Genomic DNA, 27,628 nt, shown 5'->3' with positions numbered 1-27,628 from the left:
TTTAGAAAAGTCACACAATTTTATTTAACTTTGGTAAGTAATAAAAGGGTACATATGAGTCACAATCTTGATACTCTCAGAAGAAATGATGAGTACAGCACAGAATGTTGCATTTACATTGAATGTTTAGTTCTATACTTAAGCAGAAGGAAACAGGTAATTCAACAGAAAATCCCACCAGTAACTTTGTAAGTGTGAAAATGGACTTTCACTTTTATAGTGAATTTAAAGCAGCAATGTAATTTTTGCTTAAATATTCATCTGAAAAAAAAACCAAACCAGTAACTTGGATAATTTCCTAAGTTTAGTATTTGTCAACTCAAAGCCAATGACACAATGGTTTCCTAACTGTTTCTCTGCCACTAAGTTGTGTTCCCCTGCAGAATCATTACTGGAGGTGTCTTGGAAACTGTATTAAAGGTAGGGCATTGCTCACACATTAAAGAAAGGTATGACACTAAAAAAGCTTCCAGGTGGAGCACAGCTGGTATGTGAGGAATCCATTCCACTGCGGTTCCCTGAGCAGCATAGCCTGCAACCATAGGAACAGCACAGAGGGTGGAGCAGAGTGAAGACAGCACAGCCAGGATTTACGGTATCACGGCAGAGCCGGGAACTGGATGGTACTATGGAACTGATAAGCTGTGTATCTGCTATCCTGAGGCAACACTCTGTCATTTTTTTTCGATGAAATGCTGTACTTTCTGTGAACTTTGCCTATTACAACACCAAAACACACTTCCATCCCAAAGACTACCTGCCTCCAAGGTGTGACCATCTCTCACTGAGCTTGCACTCTGATTTTTTTCCTAGTCTTTAGGAAAGTGAAGCCAGAGAGTTTTACACCAGTTGCAATGAAGGTATCTACATCTAGAGTCATTCAAGCTCCACCTGCAAGGTAAAAAGCAGTATAAAAAGGCTTAAGAGAGGGGAGACATCATGGAAGATACCACTGCAGACCACCTCCAACTTCTGGGCTCAGTTGACAGGCTGAGCCTCCCCTGCCCCACCCCAGAGACACGTTTTGGGAAAGATCTGCAGTCTTGGTTACACTGAGTACTTCTTCAGGCAAACTCAGAAATCTCTACAGAACAGTTTTCTGACTTTGTGCATTTGTAGCTAGGCTGCATTATTTATTTGTTACACTTGCTCATGCTTTGCAGACAGCACACTTATCACCATCAGTCCTTGAGAGCCTGTACTCCTGTTGCTTCAGTAAATTGCACTGTTCATTAAGAGAGTTGTAAAGGTTTCTCACTGAACATGACCAAGCTCCTTTAGTATGGTCATGGAGTTCACGAAGGGCAGCTGGTCTGAAAGTGCAGTGCACTGTTAATGTATCCCTAATCCTGGTAGTTGAATATCCATAGTGCTGATTTGGGTATCACTCAGATTCTAAGCCAACCCAGCCCCTCTGAGGGCAGTCTGGAACACAATGGGGTTTATTTCTTGCCAAATTACTTTACCTTTCAATATAACACACCCTCGTGAGTTTCTTAGTCCTGCTCTGTAGCTTCTCTTAGTCCTTCCAGCCCTCTTTAGTTGACAGGCACAAATGGTAGAGTCTTTGTCAGAAATGGGACAGAACTCCAATTTAAAATATTTTCTGATACTAATGTGGCCCTCTAATTTGTAGGGATCCTTTTCAGATGTACTGTCTATTTTGAAGTTGCCCTTGATCCCTTTATCAAGATTTAACTCAGGAAGATGTAATACAAAATAGATCATGGCCCAGTGTACAAGCTGATATCTAGTGGGCAAATTTAAGGAGCTGCACTTCAACAATCTGTAGTAAAACAAAATGTCACCAGAATGTGTTCAGCATACACTACTGCTTTAAATCCTACAAGCTGTATTCCTTTCCTGTCACTGGAGAAAAGTTACATTTACTTCTGGATAAAGAGTGTCATCCTTTAGCTTATTAATACACTGATCACTATTCAACAGTGGAAATGATACAGTTAACACATAGTCTAGCCTAAGGGCTTTGCAAATGCAGAGGATTAAAAACAGCATTGCAAAAGTGTTGGTGTACTTTGAAAAGTGAGATCAGAGAGCAATGTTTTCTTTGTTGACAGTATTTCTCTTTTTCTTTCAATTAAAAGAAGAGAGATGCCATGGTTTAAAGTTCATCTGTTTGGTTTCTCCCCTGCTCCTTCTCCCAGCCCTGAGCATGTATTCCACTTTCAGATTCTGAAAGCCAGGCTTAGCTTTTCATCTGCACCAATTTAAAGGAATCACAGACAACTGAGAATTACAGCCAACAATCTAATGCCAAGGAAATCAAATCTCTAGGAAATAAGGAACAAAAAGTCAGTACCTGAAGTAAGCAGTTGAGAATGCTCAGGTTGAGCAGCTCATATCTGAATGTTGTCATCTGAAATCACTTCCTGGAGTAGAACCACACTTTACAGGACAGTGTGTCACATAACAAAGCTGACCTTCTCTTGTTATGCAGGATGCATGCAAAATATGTTGTAATCTAGATCAATCAGCACAATTATCAGCTGAAGATTAAATGGAAGTCACAACAATAATTGCAAATTCCGATCAGTTTCATCCTATATTACACAGTGTTGAATTTTATCCATGTGAGACTTACAACTTGGAGAACTAGTAGTGGATACTCCTTATGTGCAGCCCATAATACAGATACAAAACCAGTGCTTATTCAAGGTGTTGATTCAGTCTATTAAAAAAGTTAACAGTAGAAACTTAAGAAAAGAAAAAAAATCCCAACCAAAGAGAAGGTGAAGGGGAAATGTTTTCACTGCACTGTTTCAGAGACTTGTGGACAGTTTCTGATGCTCTTTATAGGAATACAAGGAAGATTTAGGCAGTGCAACCACCCAAACTATTTGACTTCAGCATTAGTTACAATTCAAAGAGAGACAACTCCATTTCACTTTCTACCTCAAGAAGCATCCTGAAATAAATCCAGCTTGCCTATGAAAAGCTTCTCCCCTCAGGAAAGTTCTATTTGCTAGACGTACATGAAAATACCCTACGACGTTATCTTTTCTCGTTACTGTTAAACTCCTGCTTCCTCTGACAGTAAAATACAAATACAAAATGTTCACAACTACTTCAATGGCAAGTATTTTTTTGTTCCTTTTTCTTATGGTGTATAAGGTGGTGGCTTTTCAAAAGGTGGAAAGTATGGTGGCGAGTAGCGAGGCGGCGCATTGGAGGACCACATATAGCTGGGAGATGGAGACATTGACGGGGGCTCATCGGAGAGGCCAGAAGGAGTAGAGGCTGGAAACACACTGGAATGCTGCAGGGAGACAGCAAGAAGGATTTAATGTAACCACTTCTTCATGTAGAGGACCCTGGCAAAGTGTTACCAAGCAGTGCAAAACTAACATTTCAAGGCTCATTTCTGCAAACACGTACATGTAAATGAGTACTCAATGTGTTGTATTCAAAGTAAGCACAGCCTATGAATAGCTATTTTGGATAATGAGACTCCTTAGAAGAAGGGAGTAAAAAAAAAAAGTAAAGCTCTTTCTCATTGCTTTTGTGTACCTGCTGCAGCTCACAGAGACTGCACAACTGCAAACTGGGCAATGGGTGGAAGCTGAGGCATAGGAAGTTTCATTTAAACATGAGGAGGAATTTTTTCCCTGTGAGGGTGATAGAACACTGGAACAGGTTGTTGAGTCTCCTTCTCTGGAGAAGTTATCTGGTATAGGTAATCCTGCTCTGGCAGGGAGGCTGGACTAGATGATCTTTCGAGGTCACCTCCAGCCTCTGACATTCTGTGATTCTGTGTCTGGCTTAAGGCCCTGGCAGAGGCAGAAGCGTGCAAGCGGCATGGGACCGCAGGCCAAAGGACCTGTGCAGGGGCAGCAGCAAGGCTGAGCTTGTACACAGTGGTTACCTTGGTGGGTGGAGGGGCAATGGACTCTGCAGTGATAGCAGATTGCTTTCAAACAGCATCTTTCTTTGTGTCCTAGCTTACTGTGGGTCAGGAATGCAAGCCAACACAGCGTGCCTCAGGAACAGGATAATTTACAATCAGAAGGTGGTTGTGTTAAACAAAGGCATGTGAAGCTCGCCTGCAAAATGGCTCAGGGAGGGAGTACTGTGAGTGTAAGACAGCTCTGTTTTGGCTAAAACCCATGAAGCAAAGCTAAAATAACAAACATCCAACTTCAAAACAGACTTTGAAAGGTTTTAGAACCTCCCCCTCCTCACGTTTCAGTGGGAAGAGGGCATTTTCCATTGCACTTAGCATCCTCCTGACATCATCTGGCAGTTAGTGCCTTTATCACCAGCAACCCTGAATGTGTTGCATCTGTCACTTTAATAAATTAAGCCATTTGATTGGTTTAACTTTCTGAACCTGTGTCGGTGCAAGTCCTTTATGGGGCATACAAAAGAGAGGCAAACATTAATTTTCTCAAATAGTTCCAGTAAGAGTCCTGGGACCCAGAAACAGGCAGACACCAGGATCTTACCTGTAACACAGACACCACTAACACCAGCCTGTGAAGGTCTGTTAAGCAGAACTATGGGTTGTGAAAGCCCAGGCTGCTCACTGAAGATCTCACAGAAAGCCATACAAACTGTTACCATTTCAAACAACACAGCAGCTCTTTCATCATACCCCAGCTCACCTAAAGCCCAGCGGGTGGCAGGCCCTGGGCTGCAAAGACATTTGGAAGGGCATTGCTGCAGTGCCATCACACTGGCACCTGCTGCAAATGGAGCCCTGGGTTTTGACCATTACAAAGTGCCTTAGTCACTGCCATGAGTGCTGGAGGACAGCTGCTATGGCTACAAGCAAGCCTGGCTCACACCAACCACGGCCAGCAGCCTGGCTTTGGTAACAAAGCCAGTGGCTAAGCAGATGGCACTAAATCTGCTTTCGACAGGGGGTGAAATGCAAAGAAAGGCCACAGCTTCATTGTGATCTCTTGTCAGAGCCAAACATGTCTCAGGACTTGCAGAAGTCAAAATGCTGCAGGACTGAGGCTTTTTTGCCTGATCGCCCCAAACGAAGTACACAGAGTGAGGAGTAAGACAGCAGCGCTACTCCTTCCAGGGCCCTTGCCTCCTGCCCAGCTCCTATCATAGCCATTGCAAAGGTCTGCTGCCTTCCTCACCATAACCAGCAAGGTAGAGTGCTCATTAGCCATGGCACAGGCAGAGGCCACTGCAAGACCCTGTTCTCTTCCAAATACCAGAGAGCTGCATCTGCCCTTTCAGGGCTGTATGTGAAAGCAAATCCTTGCAGGGGCACAGGCTTCTTTAGAACTCTGGAGTGTTGGTTTTTTCCCATTAAAGATGTGTGGGATGAGTGGGAAGCACTGACTTGGCCAACTGTTGCACCAGGGAGAGTACAGCCTTCAAAAGTGCTCCAGGAGGCAAGGGCTTGCTCTGTGTGCTGCCTACTGTCAAGGGAGAAGGTGTTAGTGGTACTGACAGTGCTCAGATCAGAAGCAAGAGATCAGTGCTCTCAAGGCAAGAGTCTCTATGGCCAGAGGCTTTAGCTAATATTTTCAGGTAGGCTCTCAAGTTCCCCAAAAGATAAGCAAGGCTCAGACTTGGAATTGCATTTGAAAGAGAGACTGGGCTATTTTAAATATTGATTACCTCAGTTTAGGCCCAGCTTTTTTTTTGTGCCAGCTCCTAAATCAACACCTGTGCTTGCAGCAGTGTAACAGAGAGGCTTCATCTGTCTACGTGAGTTGTAAGCATTAGCAGTAGACCAGCAGCAGTTCTAGTTGAAAAACAGGACAAATACACCCATGCTGAGCTCTCTGCTGGTACTGTGGCTGCAGTACTGACAAATCCTGAAACAATCACTGAGGACTTTGCAGAAGAGCTTAGTTTGGTATGCCTTTGGGTTGGCATTTTTGTGACTGTAAATAGTTAACACACCACTAGTGACTGTGTTAAGTTGTACATTAATCTCAAAAATGAGTCCCAAAACTGAGTATTTCATTTCCAGAAACTCTTATGTAAATGTTCATCTACCTCCAGGAAGCCTTGAGGAAAGTGCTGTCTAGTAGCACTAGTGGTAAAATCACAAAGGCTTGGACTCACAATACCACCAATATGTGGCTCAGATGGCTATGAAGAGCACACCTCCTAGTTAGGGTCCAAGAGCGTAAGCTCTTATTTCCAGTCCTCGTGGTTGTGAGAAAAAGAAGTATGATGGGTTGAGTTAATGTCACCAGTGTGGTAGCATCTACTCGATGGAAGAACTAAGGACGAAATGTCCTCATCTGCTTCAACAAGTGGAAGTTGATGTTGTCAGCATTTCCAGTAGCACAGCTACACAACTCAAGAAAGGAAGAGATCCATCACAACAGAGGTGATGTTCGCACAGATTATCCAACTAACTGAGGTGTGTTGGAAAAAAAACCACAACAGAACAGCCTTCCAGTCAGTACATACCTTCAGAAGCTCAAACAGCTTATTCCCAGAAGCTCCTTTGTTTCCCTCAGATGTACACATTGGCCTAATGAAACCTAGCACCTGAACACCTCACTTTGCCTCTATCCTCAGAACATTACAAGCAATGCCTAGTTTTAATGTAGCCTCTACCAGTGAACAAGAAGAGAGGCAGGCAGAAGGTTCTGTTGCTTTCTCTTCAAGGACAGCTTTCGGGGAGTGACTGTTTTAGTATGAATGAGCACTGCCAAGGAAAGATTTGGTGTTGTCTGCAGGAACAGGAAAATTAAACCGTGTGAATGACAGGAAGACAGGCCTCTAGAGTGCTGCAGACTGGATTTAACCTTGCTGCTAAATAAGAAAACATCCTGTAACATTCCCTACCTGAAAGTCGTATGCAGAGTAGGGAGGCAAGTGAGGAGTGCTGTGGTAGTAGGTGTTGTAAGACGTCACCTGTGGCCTGGAGTAGTAGGACACTGATGGGTGTGCATTTTCAACTGTACAGTTTAACGTAGGCAGGGAAGGAGTCTGTTGAAACAAAAGGAAGAGAATCTCAGGGTAGTCACCAAGCCGCAGAAAGCTGACAGCTGAATGAAAGCAGGAGCAATTTAAAGGATCACAGTGTGTCTTTGGAGCTCAACTCTGCTGAGCTAGCAACAGGCGATCTGCTTGCCTCTTAGGCAACAAGTCTGGAGGTCATTTCATTCCTCAGCCAGCTATTGGTTCCTCTTGGATTCCAGAGAACAAGCTCGCTGTAGCCCAGTGCACCCCAGCACTCACACAAGAAACTCCACAGTTTTGTGACTATTTTTTCAAAGTAATTTGACTGATTAGTCTTGTTTAATGCCCAGAGAAAGTTGCACCCTCTTACCATGTCCTTGAAGCCTCCAAGTATCGCTGCTGTAATGATCCCTAGAAACAGCCCCACTATGTTCAGAATTGTGGCGGACCAAAGCAAATGGTAAAGGTGGATGATGTCCTGGCAGCTGCTGACATCGATGTACTCATAGTAGCCTCCAGAAATCTCTACTCGACTGGATTACAAAAAAAAAAACCCAACAGTAATGGTTAAAAAATTCACCACAGATCATAAAACTCAAGCACTTCTGCTGGACAGTAAACAGTGTTGTGCAATTTAATGATAGTCTAGGTCAAACTACCAAGGGAGTAGGAGTAAAGTTTGCTGGATCTCATGCTTGTGGCATCTGAGACCTCCCTGTATGACAGCAGCAGAAGGCAGCTTGATACACGGCAGAATAAACAAGTCCTGTAAGACCTGCAAACACCCAAATAACCTTGAGGCTCTATGTGCCTCATTTCTATCATCTGAAATCTCCTGAAGGCATCTGAAGGACAAACTGGTCTTGGAACTACTCAGGGAAATCAGTCTGCGTCCAGAGGATCAACATCTGCCTCCCAGAGCAGTGCTGGCTGCTCCTCACAGCCACAAGAACAGCTGGGTGGGACCGGGATGGGCACAGGACAGCAGAGCTGGCCTCCTGGCACCACAGAGCTTGGCCACCAAGCACATTCAACTCTGCTGCTCTGCTCCAGCTGCCTGTTTTTTACAGCTCTACAACGGCATGGGCTGACAGGACCCATGGGACCCTGGCAGAACAAGGTCCTTCTGCTCACATTAAAAGCTAAAAAAAGCTTTTTCACATACAGAAAAGAGATGGAGAAAACTTGGTCACATTCACTGAGGTCATTATTTCGGAAGAGAAGAGCAGCTCCTGCAGCTGGAGGGGTGGGGTCTTACAGCAGGATTCTCCAGTGACGACTTCTATGCAACTACTGCTTGGCAAACAGGCTGGCTTTCAATGTAGCCACTACCAGACAGTGGGATACAGCAAATTCCCCTCTTTTACTGAAGAAAACAAAACTAAGGGTTTAAGAGTGACTTCTTGCTCAGCTCACAGATGGTGTTCAACTGCACAAGGGCTTTGAGGAAATGTGGAAGAATGGGCTCATCTTTCACATCGAGCAGCAGATTGAGGCTCAGCTCCCCAGCAGACTCTGTAAGGCCTGCAGGAATGCCTTCTTTCACAAGAGCCTCCCTCCCTCGTTACTCAACTGTGGTTTCTGCTTTTACTTTTCCCTATCTTCTTGTGGCAGGCCAGCGCAGAAGGCACTGCCACAAGGCAGCAGGGTTTTCAAGCGGAATGGAGGCAGAGCACACAGCACCGGCTGTGAAACCTCAACGTTAGCCTGCAGAGGCCCAGCATGACCTCTGCACGACCTGAGCACATACCGTGACTGCCTCGAACAATGCAACCTGTAAGCACTGTTTGCAGGAGCTCGCTCCTGCGGAGACAAGTGAGAGTGTAAAGCTCTCAAGAGTCTTGGAGCACCACTGACAACATTCAGCATTACACAAGTACGTACAACATGCACTTATCAACAGGAAGGGGCTTGTTCCATGCTGCCACAGCCAGGTTTCCCAGCACCAGGAGGGATGCAAGATTGCTGTCACTTTCCTGTCATTTCCATCCTTTACATAAGCTAACCACTCTTGAGTGCCCATACCTTCCTTACTGAGATCCCAGAAGAACCTACGCCTCCTCAGTGCAGAACACCTGTGTGGTACTAAGCAAGACTGAGATGGTAACATCTGATGTATCAGAGAGGGGAAAATGGGTGAGAGGCAGAATTCTGAACCCGCTTGACTGGGATTAAAAAGTAAAAAAACAACCCCACAACAGACACCTTACAAGTGTTTCTGTTCCAATCACTTCTTTGTGTGTTGCTCTCTTTAGCTAGTAAAAAAGGACTGTGTGCTGTAAACTGTCAAAGAGAAGTGTGAGCTTCACCAGTCTGAGGTGGCTTCCCCAGAAATGAAGTCCTACAGAGACCAGGGATTACCCTTCCCAGCACGCAGAAGAACAGCTTCTGATCTTCCTCCACCACCATCAATTATTTAAGAGAGGGCAAGCCCAAATAAGTACTGTGAGAAACGTTAAGCCTGAAACAGCCCCAGGCAAGAGCCAGAACCAAAAAAAAAATCAATGTATTAATTACTTGCTGACACACATCAGACACTCCAAATATAAGCAGCACATGCTGCAAATTATGTTGGCTAAGGAACAGCAGCCAGATCTTATGATGGTGTGACCGCTATGCAGTGCTCTTGATCGGTACCCATCGCTCTGAATCATCTTTGCACAGTGCTTGTACACCTTCCAAACCCTCGTCCCTTGTGACCATGAAAGATATTTCAGAGAGGACACTGATTTATAAACATCCAGCCTGCAAACTCTTCCCTGTTAGCAGGCTTGGGAATGCACTAGTGACACAGCAAGGAAGAAGAGTGTCCCACTTTTTACATTTTTGCTCTTCTGAACCAAACCAAACCCCAGTGAACAAGCAGTGCCAAGGGGCACTCAATAGGGGAAAAACTGGGGAGGGCACCAAACATGGAAGTAATGGGAACTCCCACCCTTGTCATTTTTCCATCTGGGCTGAGCTAGCTTGGTGCAAGGCCACCTGTAGCTGGGATGGCTTTAGTGTACTCCGCACACCCTTTTACTTGATACCTGGGAGTTGTTGTTGCTAACAACTGAAGCTAAAGATCTCTTCCCACAACATCTGTCATTAACTGATATTTCACTCCCACCCTATCCTGGCCCGTCACACACCTGCAAACTGGCATGACCACAGCCAGGAATGGTATGCTTAGCTTACTCACTTTCCACAGTTGTACAGGTCACAGCAGAAGCAGGTGTTGGTTTTTATTTTCGGTGTGCAGGGTGCACGGCGCTGTGGGTGACAGACTGCCTGTGTGAATACAGAAACAATGCATAAAGCACCTGAGGACATAAGCACCAAACATGGTTTCTGCTACTATTTGGCCTGTACTACATGTAGGTTTTGCACTGATCTCCAGATTAGCCACAGATAGATGTCTCTTCCTTTATTTTGCAGCACAGAGTCACAGTGGAATAAAGAACCATTAGATCAGAACAGACCAGTGTTTCCTCTCACTATGGAGAAGACATAGATAAGCACATGTCTGCAGAGGAAGGGAGTTGTGCAACTCCTAGAAGCAGCCATGACCTTGCTGAGCTAACACTCTCATCACACAGCAACTCAGAACAGTTAGCTGTCTGTGTGAGTTGTAACACTGAAGGTCGTGTGGATGGTCTTTTGGCTAAGACAAGAATGCCTACCAATGCCACTGGGTACTACTTACTTGGAAAAGCAAAGAGACATTTTAACTTGGAATATAGTGGTTATTCAAAACTATTTGGTGACTTGGTAGGGAATCTCAGAGAGACTCAGTGCACAGCAAAGGCAGTCAAAGTTGCTCACATGCTATCAGTACATGGCAGGAACAACTGCCCCCAATGTGTTCCTCTTTGGAGAAGACAGTAGAGGCACAGAGGCTGACTTGTGTTGCTACTGTATGAACTCTTAACCCATCACCCTGCTCCTGAAATTAATGCACAGCTAGATCCAGAGAAAACAGTGTATGTTTTTGTATCCCCTATCTTCTTTTCTGCACCTGCTCCTTCGTTAATGTGGTAGTACCAAATGTGGAGGAATTCACTCTCTGGGTCCTGTTGGTGTTTGGCTCCTAGCCCAGGCCCAGTCTCCCACCCACTCCTCACTTCACAGGCCTCTGGGACATTGGAGCAGCAGCTTGGCAGCAGGTTCCTCCATCTGCATCTTAAAGCTAGCCCCTTTATGGTGTCAGCACAGCCAAATCTGCTCTTACCTCTGGTGGAGTTGTACTCTTGGAGTAGTACTGACATCGTCCTGCATAGAGTGGCCTCAGATCCTGCCAATGAAAAAGCACCAGGCTTAGCATTGCAGTGAAAGCAATGCTGAACTGGAGAAAGGCACCAGGCTTTAGAAAGACCCTGCTCTCCTATCAGCACCTCAGCACATTGGCAGATAGGTAACAGTCTCTACCCAAGCCCTCCTGAGCGCCGGGTAACGTTTAAGACTGGTCTTCGGAGGCAGACACAAGAGTAGGCTCCTGAGCCAGGTTTATTTGGGTGAGAGCGACCACCCCAAACTGGATGACTCACGCCTCATCCCCCTAAGCACATCCCAGGGCTGTCTGACACATTTCTGAGAGTTCTTCATGCTGAATCATAACAATTTCTCATTCAATTGTTGGCAAATTTATCTTTCTGGTCCCTTGAGTGATTGGTGGGACACCTCTGGATTTCCATGCTGGACTCAGCATGTAAACACCACTAACATCTCACTTCAAGGCAGCTTGGTCCCCAGGGCAAAATTTCAGGAAAAGCAACACTAGATGTGTATCTGCATCAGCAAGCCCTTCCCAGGAGCAGCTGGACTTATTCTCTCAAGGTGGCAGCAGCAGAGCAGGTGATAGTAGGGACACTGTGCTAGCACAGCAGGAGCACTTCTCCTGCAAGATGGTGACAGTTTTGTACTGTAAGTGGGTGAAGCAAGGCCAAAGACATGCCTGTTCATAGAGTCAGAAACCAGAGCCCTCATCATCCCAGCTGCAGAGGTCTAGCAGCTTCAGACATGCAGACATCCCTGGGGCCAACTGGGAGGAAATGCCAGCTCATGCCATTCCCCAACCCATGAGGTCAACACCTAAAAATCCCAGAGCAAGTCTGTGGGGCTTAGACTCACACAGCCAGCATCAAGAGTCAAAGGAGCTCCATGTTTTTATCAAAGCTGATGCTTCACATGCCCTCACAAGTAGAAACAGAGATGGCAAAGACTTATTGGCTGCATCTGATCAGAGGGTGACCTATTATACAGCTGAGTGGAGCTGGAGCTGCCCTTTGCTCTCTCAGCAAACCCTCCTGCCCAGCCATCTTTCTACCAACGCAATGCTCAGGGGCAGGAAAGGGAGCTAGCTTGACAAGGAGAATAATGAGCCAGCTGACATGGGGAGTCTCCACTTGATGGGTAATTCTGACCTTCTGAAGTTTCTTTCTGTTCTCATCACAAACAAAAAACCCCAAATCTGCCTTTTTAATCCCATTTTGGAAACAAACAAACAAAGTCATCAAGAGCTGCAAGAGAAACATCTGTTTGCAGCTATACATTCCAATTAAAAAGTTGAAATGGAATTGTGCTTTTGCATTTCTATACTAACAATTGAAGCTTTTGCAGGTCCAGCTGTACTGGTGATTGGTCTTGACAACAGTAGCGTATACTTTCAGTCATCAAATGGAAACTGAGAACCTCCTGAGAGCACTTCCTGTTTACAGTGTAACACTTTAATGAGCCTCGTATCAAACAGCTTCCTTCAATCACAACACCCAGCAGTTCAGCTGGCACTGAGAACTACCTCTGCTGACATTTAAAATACAATAGATGCTGGCAGCAATAGCTGTAATTCACCTTACACCTTGGAGATGCAAGTAAACACATACAGCATACACACAAAAAGAACCCCAAAAGCAAAGCTTTAAGATGCAAATGCTTGTTGCTGTCTGAATTTAATGATTTAAACCAGCACTCAGCACCTGACATACACCAAATGCCTGGGACGTGGCCTGATTTGACATCGTGGACATCATCACTTGTTTTCCCAGAGCAAAGGCACTGCAGCACCTGTGTTTTCCTGGAGGCACTTACTATGTGTCTGGCAGCAAAGACGCCGTCTACTATGGCACAGCAGAACGCAGCGATGACACCAAAGCTGATGAAGACGATCGATGCAACCAGCTGAGGAAGGAAACAAAGCAAAATATCATCTGCCTCTCCACGAGGCTATCTAAATCACAGTCAATAAACCCTCAAGCAAACAATGACCCAAATGTCTGCTCAGGCTGCACAGAGTAGTCTCACTGAAGCCAATGGGATGTGCATCTCAAAGGAGAGCATCTGCTCTTGCAAGGTGGCTGAGTAGCAACACTGTGCCAGACTGGTTCTCTGGGGCCTTGATATAGTAATGCAAGTTTTAAAATGACTCCAAAGCTCTAAACTTAGGCTGAGATACAACCCCTCTTCTGGCTGCTGCTATCTTTAACTCTTCCCTGGAGAGAAAGGAAAAGACTTTTTCTCTCCCTGTTCTGGAGCACTGCAGAGAGCTGCTCCTGTGAACGCTTCCCATGCTGTAAGGACACAGGAGTATGCTCTATGTGAACCTCCCTGGTGGGAAGCAACACTGTCATGCAGACCTAAACACAAAGCCCAGAAGACAGGGGACCTCCCTACAACACCGCCGTTGTACACCTTCACAGCAGCTTGTCTGGGCTCCTCTGTGCTGGGTTGTGGTGAGAACAGCATACGAGCCTCCTCCTGGCTTGGGGGAGCTGTAAGGAGAGAGATCTCCACCTTCAAGTCAAGGAAATCATACAGATCTGACCCTCTTCCACTGGTTGCACAACTGATGCAACCAGATGAGAAAGGAAAACAAAGCAAAGTATAATCTGCCTGTCCATGTGGATACCTAAATTACAGTCAACAAACCCTCAAGGATTTTTACAACAGTATATAGCAGTATATAGGATGAGGGGTAATGGCTTCAAATGGGATGAAGCTAAACATTAAGAACAAATTCTTCACCATGGAGGTGGTGGAGCACTGGAACAGGTTGCTCAGAGAAGTTATGGAGGCTCCAATCCAGGGAGCCATGTTGGATGGGGTTTTGAGCAACCTGGTCTTGTAGATGTCCCTACTCATGGCAGTGGGACTGGAACTAAATGATCTTTAAGATCTCTTCCAACCCAAACCATCCTATGATTCTATTTTAACCTGAAAATCCTGAGGTCCTTTAATCACACTGTTTTCACTCCAACATCCTTCAGCAAAAACAGACCTTTCTTGTGCAACATCTTCATGCAGGCCAGGTCAGCTTGAGCAATGAGTGGAGATGCAGGAGGGCTCACTTGGGGCAGTGGAAATGATCCCTGTACAATTGCTTACTTCTGTTAGCTTCAAAATGAGAGAAAAGAAAATGATTTTCCAGATGAGGCAACTACTCAAGACTTGCACTACTGCAAATCAAAGCAGGTAAAGCAGATTGTGAACTTAACCCAATGACCATGTAAACCAGTCACGGTCACTGGTAACACACTGTTACTGCAGTATTAGATGCTGTGCTACAAAGTACTTGCAGATGGCAGCAGGTGACAAGTTTTCCAAGAATCAGGTCCTGTGCTAAGAGCTTGCTTCTGTCAGCTGCAAACAGCAGCCTTTCCACTCCATTCAGACCCATGCCATCTCCGCACCTGGATCACAACTTCACTCCCCAGTAGAGCAGTTGTACTGTTCCACTACCGGAGGCAGTGAAACCAAACACGACAGAGAGCATAGCTGCTTGCAGTCTGGGTGGAAGAAATGGGTTTTATAGCTTAAGTTGTTTTGTAGCAAGTTCAGGTTTTCATACACACATGAAAGAGGATATTCTCCCTAAATAGCATGACCCTTGGAGATGGGAAGTGAGTCAAATACTAAATATATACAATTGTCGGTTGCCCCTGCTTGCAGACAGCAGCTGCTAATATTTAAAATGATACAAGGTTAATGGTGATACTTTCATAACAGCCCTACTGAGATAGAGAATCATAGAATGGTCTGGGTTGGAAGGGGCCACTGAAGGTCATTTAGTCCAACAATGTTAGAAATGGATTTGCTCTCTTTACAGTTTTCTCTCTCCCACCTGGAGAAAGCACAGCCTGAAAACCAAATGCTGAGGATTTATGACACAGGAAATTAAATGGCAAAGAAACCCATACAAATTTATTTTTAAAAAATGCCATGGTTTTCAACTAGTCCCAGGATTTGTCAGTAAGAGTTGTGGTGGACAATACTGTCACTGTAGAAAGCAGATGCCCCTCTCAAGGGCCGTAGGATATAGCTCTAGGTAGGGACTCAGCCCAGTTTCACTCACCTAACTCCTGCCAAACGCAGCCACACCAAGTAGCATTTGGACAACAAAAGGCTGGGTTGGGATAATGCAGGAACCACAAAGCAGGAGTGTCTGAGTTGAGGTTCCCTTTAGGCTATGGTGCAGCAAAACATGGTCTGCAAATCTGCTGGTCACTACTTCTCAGCAGGGATGTACAAGACTGACTCCTCACTTGAAAACTGAACAGGCAGCTGGGTCTAAGTCAGTGCTGCCTACGGTGCTGGCAGGCAGAGGTGGCAGGCTGGTGGGCAGCATGCTGGGCAGCTGGCTCTCCCTGGGAGGATGAAAGCTCTCCCTTACTTTGACAAGTGGGAAGTGCAGACATGCAACATGAAAACCAATATGTCTGTGTGGGAAAACTAAGAGAAGTCTATTTCTGTCTGTAGGCTGGAGAGAAGCTTCAGATTAGCTTTCCCCATCTTGCTGTCTTGAGCAACTCATGTTGTCCGGCCAGCTTATGGGCAGAAAAATGCACAAGGACGTGGCAACAGAAGTGACTTTTAGCTTCTTCTGTGTGCTAGTTTGAGGGGTTCCAGGTTCCCTTGTACTGGGACATTTTGCCATCACTGAGAAGCAACTGCATAGCAATCAACATCAGGACTGCCTTTGAGCAACTAGGACACTGGGGAAGTTCGCAGAAGGGAAAAGTCCTGCACTGCCAGTGGTGCTATGGAAACATGTGATGGACAAAACTGCCAAAGGGCTCCTGGGCAAGCAGTAGATGCAAATAAAGCACAGAGACAGTAAGTGACAGCTACTACATGTCCCTTCTGTGGTCAAAGCAAAGATATGCCAGCTGCTATCTGAGGCAGCAGTGCTGCAAGCCCTGCAAAGCTGGGTCATGCATGCTTTTTAGGACACAAAATGAGAGATGAAAACAGTAAACATGCTACCCAGGGCTCTTCAGAATAAACAAGTCAGAGGCACACTGTCATGGACACCTGTGAAGAACACAGGACTGGCGTAACATGGTCATTGCTCAACCAGACTCTGACATGCTGTTAATACATAAGCAAGAGGCTTGAAACCCAGCTAGGACAAAAAGAACAGGAAACATTGCTCTTGCAGAATCAGCGTAAAACCAATAAATATCCACTGGAAACCCACCTCCCCTGCTCCCTAACTGTAGAAAAGAGTTTCCTCTCCTGCAGGGTTTGTCTCACCCTCTCTCTCCTGCTCTTCAGGGAGCACCTACTTGCAAAGCTAAGCACACAGCAACCGAGGTAAGTCCAGTCTCTGGATCAGGACAAGCAAGAATTTCTCCCAGTTCCCTCTGACACTTTGTCATGGTTTCAGCTGGGACAGAACTAAGGTATTATCTGTTTTTTCTTAGTAGCTAAAGTGGTACTGTGTTTTGGATTGAGCATGGGATTGGTGTGAGAAAAAATGCTGACAGTATACTGATACTGCTAAGGAATCGAGGACTTTTCAACTTCACGTGTCTTGCGAGCATGCAGGTGCAGCAGAAGCTGGGAGGGAGTATGGCCAGAGCACTGGACACAACTGGCCAGTGGAATATTCCCTATCATGCAACATCATGCCCTGTATATAGAGGAGGGTTAGCTGGGAAGCTGGCTCTCTCTTCCGGGACTGCAGTTTCAGGATTTCCTCCTCTGGGATTGCTGGCTGGGAATGGGCTGGGCCTTGGTTAGTGGGTGGTGAGCAATTGCATTATTCATTACTCACTTGTTTATTTTCCACTACTATCATCATTAGTTTGATTTCAATTAAGTAATTTTTACCTCAATCTACAAGTCTACTTACTTCTACTCCAATTCTCTCCCACCGCTGCCTGGGGTGCTGGGGTAGGGAAGTGAGCAAATGGGTGGTGCTCAGCTTCCAGTAGAAGTCAAACCATGACAAGCTTGGCAAAGGTGCTTTGGCCTTGGTCAGCAGCATTCTGTGCTAGCCTGAGCCTCCCCGACAGAGGCAGTTCTATCCCTGCAAAAGCAGGTACCAGCACTCATGACTGCCCCTTGGCCCTGAGTAACCTCATACAAGGAAGGCTGGAGGGATCTCACTGACAAAGCATGGGGCAAGAAACAGGGAGAGGGACTGTGGTCACTATCCAGAGAGAAAGAATGCTCACAAGGTGTTCCAGAAGCTACCCTGTACCTCCCCACATGCTACCACAAGTCAGCGACATGCAGCAAGGGCAGAAAACAGGCTGGGAAAGACTGAGCTCAACAGCCTGCCAGGACTGCAGCACAGACCAACTTCTGATCTTCTGTTAAATGCTCCAGAAACCTACCCACTGTTACTGACACCTCTGAGCACTACAGTTCCTAACCTCAGGCACAGGCAGGAAGTCAAGGAGTTTATAAAACAGCAAGACATGTTTAGAGGCCATCAGAGATGCAGCCAAATCCACAAAAGTCTCCTGGGCTTGCCAGAGTGGGTCATCTGGGACAGCTCTATCCCCACTGCACAGACAGACCCCAGCCCAGCACAAGCTCAGCTGTGATCATATCAGCAGCACTCATCTCATCTAGTTTGTGCTATCTGCACCTTAACTGCCCAAGTGCTCTCTTCTGAATATTGCTCCCATGGGGACACCAGAGACCTGCCCAACCAGTGGCTTTCTAGTCCCAGTACACAAATCTTCCTTGCACCATGAGGAGGGAACCAGAGAGTGCTGTGGTCTACACATCTGGTCTGGTCAGTGCCTCGTGCGCTTCTCAGGTCCTCAGCTGCTAATTTACAGCATGTAAAGTCTCTTGGTTTTCCTTCCTACTTGAAGAGGCGTGTGGAAGCAAGAGCCAACAATGGGCACGTTATCAGCACCACTGGAGAAGTCAGTTGCTTTTCAGTTACGCCAGTCTTCATGTTTCACATCATGTTGATGTTTTGAGTGACTTATTCTCCAGATATACCTAGAGCAGAAAGCCCTGGGCACTCATATCCTCAAGAAGGACTTTTTGCTGCACCCCCTAAGGGCTCCAATCACCAGTCTCTGGGCTGGTTGCTACACCATCACGTGCTTGATCTTCTTTATCCTTTGCTTAGAACAGACAGCGGCAAAATATTTTTTTGCAGAGGTCTAAGTCACTAAGGAATTTATTTTAAAAGGTTTAAAATAACATCTTATGTTTATGTTACTTACCCATATCGTGCATCACATACTGTAACAGCTCAACACAAAAACACACTCCAAAAATTTGATTTCGAGCCCTTTAGAAGAAATCCCAGAGAGTTCAATGAGACTGTGCAGAGTCATTTTGTGCTATCTTGAGAAGAATTAAGAGCCTTGTTCTTCTGGCTGCCAGAAATCACCTCTAGTTTTCAAGAGGCATGCAACACTACCCTGGAAGAGTTAGGAGCATGAAGAATATTCTCTCTATAAAAAAAAATTGAGTTACTACCCTTCTTTTTTTTTAATTTAAAGTTTTTATAGTGAACTTACCATTTGCCTTTTGTTTTCTATCAAGTTTGATCCAATTATTCCAAGAAAGGATCCAAAACCAAGCTGAAAAATAATGTATTATTATTACATACACTTTGATCAGGACAATACCAAACATATTTTACAGACAGACAGAACACAAATCCAGAAGCAGCAAAAGAACATACTGCAGATGTGTGAGAACTCTTCCTTCAGCAAGGAATCAGTGGAGTCTCTCACTAGCAGGCACTATCAGGTGTATCCATCATATAACACTAAAAGCATGTGTAGAAACAAAAAGGATGAGTTCTGAATTCCATCCCCACCCCAGTGATGCTGAGAAATGGTTGGTGGATGAGGATATGCATTGCTGTCCTGGAGTAACCCTATGAACACTCAGGAGCCTCCAGATGCAAACCTAGCAGAACCACATTACCAGGATTTGCAGGACAAGGCTTCTGCCACCTTGTTAAGCATGTGAGCAATCATTTCAGTTTTCAGGTCAGAGAATTTCTTCAAGTATGAATTAAGAGGGAATTACAAGTGGTGAGATTTAGCAGTTTCCTGCCTTCTTCTATGTCTTATTTCCAGGAGTGAGGATGCATCACCCAGGGTCTTCTATCAGAAGAGCTCATGCCAGCCCAGCCAACAGGATAAGCTACTCCAGCCAAAGCACCTTTTCTTGCTGCCATAGCCGACAACACTGTTCTTACTGCAGCTTGGTGAAGTCATCCAGAAGTGTAATTTCCCACTTTCTTTCTCCACAGCCTTAAGGTGTTTAGCTACACTAAATGTAAATTTCTAGGACAGAGAACACCTCAGACAGGCCAGAAACAGAGAATCCAGCCAGAAATCACAGACTGTTGGGGGAGAAGCACAAGCACTTCTGTGGAAAAAGGTCTTTTATAGGAGAAGAGCATATCCAGCTCCACTTCTACAGATCAGCAAAATGAGAAATGGCAGAACAGTCCTACAGTTGGATTGGTCATATTAAGTAGGTTGAAATCCAGTCAGTAGACTAGGAGGACAGTGGAGATCTGGGTGAGAACGCCAAACAGCTGGTCGGTTCCTCAGGAAAAACAGTAAGGCAGGAGACAAGCTGCAGGGATTCAAGAATGAGTCAACTAACCTAGAATTAATATTTTCAAACCCAGGAATAGAAAAGCAAGGTTTAATAAACTGATGCTAACAGGCAGAGGCAGGTGCAGAGATTAGCAGACACAAACATGATGAAAAGTTGGGCTTGCATCCTCAGCTGCTCTGACTAAGCCCAGTGACGCTGGTGCAGCGCCACAGGCAGCAAGGGCTGCTGGCTTCAACGGCAGGGACTGCAGCAGAGCAGCCCATCAGGCTGCTGCTTCCCGGCTGCCTCCCTGCACTCTGAGCTCTAGGAGACCGTTGTCCTCACATCAGGGATGAACTTCCACAGTGGGATGCACAGCAACGGTGCCCAGCGCTGCTTAATGCTGCAGGCAGGCAGGGCAGAACGTGAGAGGCACTGCTGATCTGATCTGCCAGTGCCTCTAGGTTTATTATTTGGTTCAGCTTGGGCAAGAAACAACCCCCACCCTCCCCAGGTAACACTTCTACTGCTCAATTCTGAACCTGAAACCTGGGAGATCCAGACACGATTTTCAGTCTGGTGATGCAGTAAGGAACTTGTATGGTGATACATACCTAAGACAAATGCTCTAGAAAAACATTTTGTGCTCTTTGAGCTTGATCCAACACATTTAAGAGAAATGCCCACACAGTATTTTAGAGCAGCCTTAAGCCAAAAGTTGAAATACTTAATTCAAAAAAAAAGAAAAAAAATAGAGCAAGTTTGTACATCCAGCAGGTGAAGATGAAATATATCTGGATTCTCATTAATTAATGGGAATTCTCATTGTGTTAATGGGAAAATCACTGTTCTTCTATAGATGGGACAAAGAGATCTTAGTAACCTGCATCGGTTATATCACTTATTTGGTGGTGGATACAACCCTCTGGGATATCTGTCTGAAAAGAGGACAGGACACAAAATGAATGTGCTTTTCCAGAGCAAGCCCCAGGCCAGCATGCCTGACAAGGAACAGAAGAGGTTTGCCTGTCAAAGCCCAAGAAAGGTCAGTCAGTTACCCAGATGGTGGAAGCTGTTATAATGTGGAGACAACACACATCTCTCTCATAACCTCATTTTTGTAACAGTGCTTGCCCTCAGCACCTGATCATCACTCTTGTCTGCTGAGGATCACGGTCATACCATGGGCCTCCCAAACCCGGGTCAGTCACCTAGCCATAAGTGAAGAGGATATTTGCCGCAGAAGAAGAGCTGGGGTGTTCACAGACGTAACAGTGCAGCTATGGAGGAAGGCGAAGGCAGCCTCTGCTTTAGCTCCTCCAGTTGGGCCAGCGAGGAACTGCACTTTTTTGGGGAAAAAAACAAACACCCCCCTGCCAAAAAAAACCCCACAAACAAAACTAAACAACCCAAACAAGATCCCACTGATGTGTGAAAGGTCTCCAGTGCTTGGTTATGTCCTTCCGCAGGAGCAGAGGCCTGGGAAGACAATGCTCTGCATCAGACAGCTACTGCTTTGCACGTTTCCTCTTTGCACAAGAGATGTTTGCCCAAGACACACCAGTTAAAGGAAAGAATGGTGCATTAAGCATGGCAGCAATGAGACATCTGATGTCCTATGAGGTGATCCCATTCATGGGTGTGGTTCACAGGTTAAGAAGTCACCCTGCACATGAAGAGAGTTCTGTCTCTCTCCTCACCACTCCAGGGTACTAAGGGTACGACTAATGGTGGTGCACCACTAATGATGCACAGAAACCCCTAACGGAGATGCACACAGGCCTTATATTTCCGTGAGGTTCTGGATGACAAGACCTGCAAGAAGCTGCTTCTTCAGGGCTGCAGAAGCCACCTGCTTGGGGACAACTCACCAAGTTGTTGTGCATGACAGCAAGCCCTTTTCTCACAGTAAAAGGAGAAATTCCAGCTTGTTACGAAACATCAGCTATTTTAAGGATCTGCTGAAGCATCCAGCAGCACACTGAAATGTTTTCCTGTGCAGGGTGACAGGCGAGGTCGTCACACATTTCCACACAGCGAATTAATGAACTGAGAGGGGGAATTTCATGACAAGCACAAACTGTCAAGGTGCCTCTGAATAAAGTCACTCAGCGCCCTTCCCAAGTCCAGGAATTAATTAATTCCTTGAGTAGACTGAGCCTTATGAAAGAGTAAGCGATGCTGACGTTCCCAGAACATAAATAGCATGGGAGATGTCAAGGGGATGTGAACAGGCTCTACCCATCTGCATCAGCCTGCAGGACCTGCTCTGAAGCATGAGGTTCAACCCAGGCTGACAGAGTGTAGGCTAAGTGTGAAGAATTTGAAGCCAGCCTGTCACCTTCCTTCTTGATTTCTCATTATAAAAGATCAAGCCTAAATGCAGGAATTACTGGGACAACCCATAAAAAACCAATCCTAAATTGAAGAGGCCCAATACAGTCTATTGCAATGTTCCACTCCAATGGCGGTAAAGAGGCTCTCTTCAGTCATAAAAGAGCATGCCCACAGAGAAGTATAAACCTCCCAGAGATCAGCAACATCTGGCAAATAAATCAAACCACAACACAGCATGAACAAGTCTCCATCTAGTTATCTGGACTGACTTTAATCCTCCAGCTTTGAGACTCCCAACCTAAATGCATAGCACTCCGCAGCTGTTACACCAGGAGCCTGTAGCTGGGAAGCTGCAGTGACACTCAGTCTGGTAACGCACTTAATTTGGCTGGAGCTTAGTCCTTTTTATGCTTCTCTTTGAGCATGCCTCAGACATGCAGATGAACAGCCTGGAACTTGCTTTCCAGCTCACGTTAGAGCTCTGTTATGCTGAGATGGGCACCACGCACTTGGCCTTTATGATTCTGCAGGAGTCATCTACCGGCAAGAAGGCTGAGCAGCAGTGGGCTTCTCTAAATTAAGCCATTTGAAGCTACAAGATTGTCCTTTCCCATTTTCATCTGTTGATAACAAAAGAGAGGAAATGGCTGCGCTAGCTGCTTTGATGTGTATGCTCCCCTGGCGAGCTGCCACAGCTAATGTGCCTCTCCTCATTCAGGGACTCCGAATCATTAAACACTTCTGCAAGTGAACTTTATGACCACGAGTTCACGTGAAAAGTATTTCAAGATCTGGTCTATCAACTGTTCTTGCAGCATTTACAGTCCTTCTTTGCCCTTCCTCTGCCTGGGGTTAATGAGATGCATGCAAACAATTAAGTTCTGCTGTTACTCTGACTGACATTAGACCTATTACCTGTCTCACCATTAACTCAAAAGCTAGGCTCAGAGGAGGCTGCCACTTGGAAGAGTCTTTTGCATGGGAATGAGCAGTAGGTGCAAAAACAATAACAAAACAAATAAATCAAATGGCAATGAAGTAGCTGAGCATAATCAGGACAAGAGCACCCTGTATAACATTTGCAGCATTACAAGGGATTTTGTAGGCAATAAGTTTTCTAGACCTACCTAGGAGTTCTATACTTACAATAACCCCTGGGTAATAACCTCCAACAGTCACATTTTGGGTTCTTGTTGTAGCAGCTAGGCCCACCGTTAGAATTAATACTGACACAATGAGGAGAGTCACAGTTACGTAGAGGGAATTTCTTTTTCTTCTATTGAACGACCCTAAAAACACACATACACAACAGAATTTGCTGATTCCATCTGGGGACAGTCACAGTACCGCAAATCTCTCCTCCCACCGCCAACCACATTGTGGTGAACTTTCTTTCTTTTAATTTGAGAGTAATTCTGGCTTTGGCTCTTCCTTTTCACCTTCACTATCATGCTCTATCAAGCATTACCAGGGTACCTGAATCTACATTTACTTATTGCTTTTTGTCTCAGGTGAAAAGGGACACAAGAACTGTAGCTCTGCGGAGCTCATTTGGGTACATGGGAGCCTCCCATCCCCACTGGTCTGGGGCAACTGAGCAAATAAATGTCACCATTAGGTATTTACATATATTCTGATCTATTTCTAACAAGATAAATAGCCACACTGGATGCCACTTTCTTTGAGGAGGAAAATCTTGGCTGTGATCATACATAAGGCACCCACAATCTTCCATGTAAATAAGGCATCACCAGTAACAGCCACTTCTCCTTGCCTGTAGTATCGCCCCCTGCGTTCAGCAAGGACCAAGTATTTTTAGATGCTTGAATAATGAATTTGTGGATTAGAAAACTCATCTACAGCTGCCTGATGATTTTTTTTCTTTTATATATTTATAGGTGTCCCAAATGAGTGTAAATATAAAATAGTGATTCTGTCAGCCAGCAACATCTTTAGGCAAGTTGTTCAGCCTATGCTCTGCCATCTTCACATCACTCTTTGGAACAATCCTTTTGATTACATTTCATACATTATGTAGACATAATCCAGCACTTGCAAGAGCAGCTGGTAGAATAATGGACCGTAATGGTCCCCTGCTCCATCCACTCCCTGTGGGCTGCTGAGGCCACACCCTGGGGCTCTCCAGTGCACCCCAGGAGCAGACAAAGGTATTTCCCACCTCGCAGGCTCCCAAGTGATGTCACCAGCACTTCTCAGTGTCGCAGAGAAAGGCACGGGTGTGTCCCCAATTCAGGGAGCCGCTTCCACCACTGCTGAGCATATTCCCTGAAGCAAACCACATTGGGAACCCCCATCTGAGGTGTTCAGGGGCTACATGACAGCATGCACATGGTAAGATATAACACCTGCAGAAAAGCGCCTTGTCCAAGCTCTCCAGAGAGAAGAGCACACCAGGCCTGGCTGGGCACCTCTTCACTAGGGTCTGCACCTATGTGCAGCAGAGAGATCTCTTCATCCTAGACAGCTATACCAATGCAGCCATACGGACACACAGTGGTACAAATTATCTCACTTACTGCACAAGGACAGCTCTCTCCAGGGAACAGTGCAGCAACAACTTACTGCTCCTCCACACCCACTCCAACCTGACCCCACCAGCTGAGCTGCTGGCAGGAGCACTTCCTCTCCATGCTGGTCCATGCAGCACAGCTGCCACGGATATAGGGCTGGCTCATTTCACCCACACCAACATGATGAGCTTGAAATCACAGGCAAGGCCCAAACTTGGGGCCTAAAAGCCGAGATGAAAGGCAAGAGAAGTTTATAAAGCACAGCAATCCTTAGTTTTTTATGCCTTTTTTTTTTTTACAGAATGGAGATAAAGATGCCCAACTGTTTGCTGCAGGTTGTGTTAGGGGTTAATCTTTTTAGTCTCCTAAGTCTGCCAAATAATAATACAAAATCTAGACTTCTGAAGCGTTCATAATTTATCAAGATATTAGGCCACTGTGTATGCAGTGCCTCCCACTACAGCTTGTGTCACGCTCCAGTTCCAGTGCAATCATTTCAATGCAAGTGTCACGTAAATGTCTTAAAATTCCAAAGTACTGGGAGCACAGGTTTAACTGCACAAAACTTAAGTAACCAAAGAATAAAATACTGCTTCTTATATAGATTAGTTGTGAAAGGTGAGAAAGAAGGAACCTGCCTTGCTTGCACACATGATAGACTGCCAGCCTTCTGATTACTGCTACAGAGATGAGCAGAAGTAAAACCAGCCATATGTTCCTCAAGCACTTCAGCCCTTTATGGGTAGGCTGTGTGGGTGTGCAGATGTTTGTGCGCTGTGAAAAAACACACCCTCCACAGCGCATCTGAGAGGGCACTGTGAGTACGTGGGCACGGTGTATACACACACAAACAGGTATTTCTGTGCTGAAAAAGTTACCATGAAATACACTGTCTTCCTCAGAACCAGAGCATTTTGTAACAGCATCTCTGCAGAAAACAACAAACGAGCAAACAAACCCCTAAAACACTTCTAAAAGAAGAAGCCTGAAACACCGTTCATGGATTCTGAACTTGTTTCAGAATCTCCATGTTTTCCACTCTTCCATTTCTACATTTTTTTCCCAGCTGGCAACCAGCACACACCAACATGCACTACAGAAGTGAAATAAAAGATTTCCAACCGGAAAATTTCTGACAGCTTTTCAATATTCCTCACAAGGTTAAGAAAGCAAACCCAAACACAACAACGACAACAACCAAACCAAAATGCTTTTATTCCAAGTCCTGACAAACCCAATCATAATCCCTGAACTTGATACTGGGGAGAGATGTGAAATTGAAGAGATAACGTGATTACTTCCACTTGAGCTCTGTACCAAGACACCGCTTCCATTTTTTCTTCCTCTGAAAACACAATTTGTTACGTTGTACACTGAGAAAGTGGTTTTGTACTTCTCGAAGGATGCCTGCAGCTGCCTCAGCATACCCATACTCAATGTCTCCACTGCTGAAGGGTCATCCTGCCAAAATCCTCTCTCATTAATTCTTGCTGAAAGCATTCCCATCAGATCTTTGCTACTCCGCTTGGTACAGTTTTACACATAGAAGTGGAGCTACAACAGCTTTGCTATCTTTGCTATAAAAGACAGTGATAGCCTTTTCCTTGTGATCTATCCAAATTAGACACCTCAAAACTTGCAGTGCTTTACTCAACCTCAAACAAGGTGTTTGCACTGTGCTTAACTTTGTGAGGAAGATTCAAAAAAATTAATGCTAGCTATAGCCTGTCTCTTTTGCTAAAGCAACAGTCATAGAGCAGACAGGCTTCAGGAAGCTGATTTTATTTTAAGCCTCAGAAACATGCTCTTATTATAGTTACTGTATGCAAACACACCGTAAAAACGAGGTTGTAGTAGGTTCTTCCAGATTACTTTGGAAGTTTGCAGTAACACTGTATTGCCCTTACTCATTTTTTTCCCTGATTATCAGAAGGAAACTGACAAGATGGCCCAGAAACAGCCCTGACTTCTCCACCTTGTTCTTTGGGGGCAAAAGCCACAAGGGAATACTAACCACAAAGTTGCCCAAGGAAGCCAGCTTCAACTTTGACCCTTGGAGAAAGGGAGGCAACTGGCACTGAGCCGTTCTCCTTCCCAGTCCTTCTCCTTTTCTTCCACCTCTATGCCAAAAAAATCGCCACTGGCCGACTTCTGACACGAACCGCTCTCTAACCATGGGCCCTGCCAGCGGGCTCAGGAGAGAAGGGTCTCCGGGTACCTGGGTGGCTCATCTCCTGCATGGATGGGTGGAAGGGGGTGGCAACTGCAATTAGCAGCCGGTGCGGGACCGTTCGAGAGATTCTCTGACCTATTTAGAGGTGCAGGAGCGCTGGGAGGGGAGCGGACCCCGATCTCAAGGATGCCGCATGGGCCGGGGGCACCAGCGGCCACCTCCGTCCGGGCAGCGAGCGGCCCCACAGGAGTGGGGAGCGTCGTGCCCGTGCCGCAGCCCCGGGGGCTCCGGGAGCAGACGGACCGTCCCGCTGCGACGGCGGCTGCAATCCGCCTGAACGGCGGCTGGGCGGGCAGAGCTGTGCAGCCGAGAGAGAAAGCGGGTGCCTCGGCCGCCGCAGCCGCTGCCCACGGCGAGGGTCGAGTCCAGCCCAGTGCGGCTGGACCGGCCCCGGGGGCGCACTGCCCAAAATGGCCGCGCGCCCCCAGCCCCGGCGCACCGACCCGCACCCTCCTGGACCGGGGGGGCCTTCCCCCGCGGCACTTACCCACGGAGTCGGGCAGCGCCACGCCGCCCGGGCGCTGCTGAGTCAGGGACTGCCGCATGCTGCCGCTCTCGCCGGTCCCCGCCGCAGCCCGCCGGGCCACGGCGGCGGACAGAGCCCCGACAGCGACTCCGCCGCGCCTGCGCGCTGGAGGAAAGCGGTCGGAGCTGCGGGGCTGGCCCGACCCGCACCGCCCGCTGCCACCCCCCAGCCGGCGGCGCAGCTGGGGGCGGATCCGCGGCGGTGCCGCCGAATCTCGACGGGGGGAGGTGGGGGATGTGGGGCTGGAGGGCAGCGCGGTGCAAGAAGACTTGGAGTGCTGATGAGTGAGGGGCTGAACATGAG

General features: G+C 46.3%; 1 protein-coding gene across 1 annotated transcript; it reads right to left on the bottom strand.

The window, feature by feature from the left end:
* TMEM255A (transmembrane protein 255A) lies at window positions 1-27,443 on the bottom strand. The gene is made up of 9 exons (XM_064159507.1): window positions 27,287-27,443; window positions 23,182-23,324; window positions 18,657-18,719; window positions 12,976-13,065; window positions 11,120-11,182; window positions 10,091-10,179; window positions 7,277-7,439; window positions 6,790-6,933; window positions 1-3,277 (listed from the first exon to the last, which is right to left on the bottom strand). The coding sequence occupies exons 1-9, from the start codon at window positions 27,342-27,344 to the stop codon at window positions 3,119-3,121; spliced, it is 972 nt and encodes a 323-aa protein (XP_064015577.1). The 5' UTR covers window positions 27,345-27,443; the 3' UTR covers window positions 1-3,118.
* Window positions 27,444-27,628: the final 185 nt, after the last annotated feature.

The sequence above is a fragment of the Pogoniulus pusillus genome, chromosome 19 (assembly GCF_015220805.1).
Source record: "Pogoniulus pusillus isolate bPogPus1 chromosome 19, bPogPus1.pri, whole genome shotgun sequence".
In the NCBI taxonomy this organism is placed as follows: domain Eukaryota; kingdom Metazoa; phylum Chordata; class Aves; order Piciformes; family Lybiidae; genus Pogoniulus; species Pogoniulus pusillus.
The sequence above is the reverse complement of the archived record's forward strand: the minus strand, read 5'-3'. Positions and strand labels throughout refer to the sequence as shown.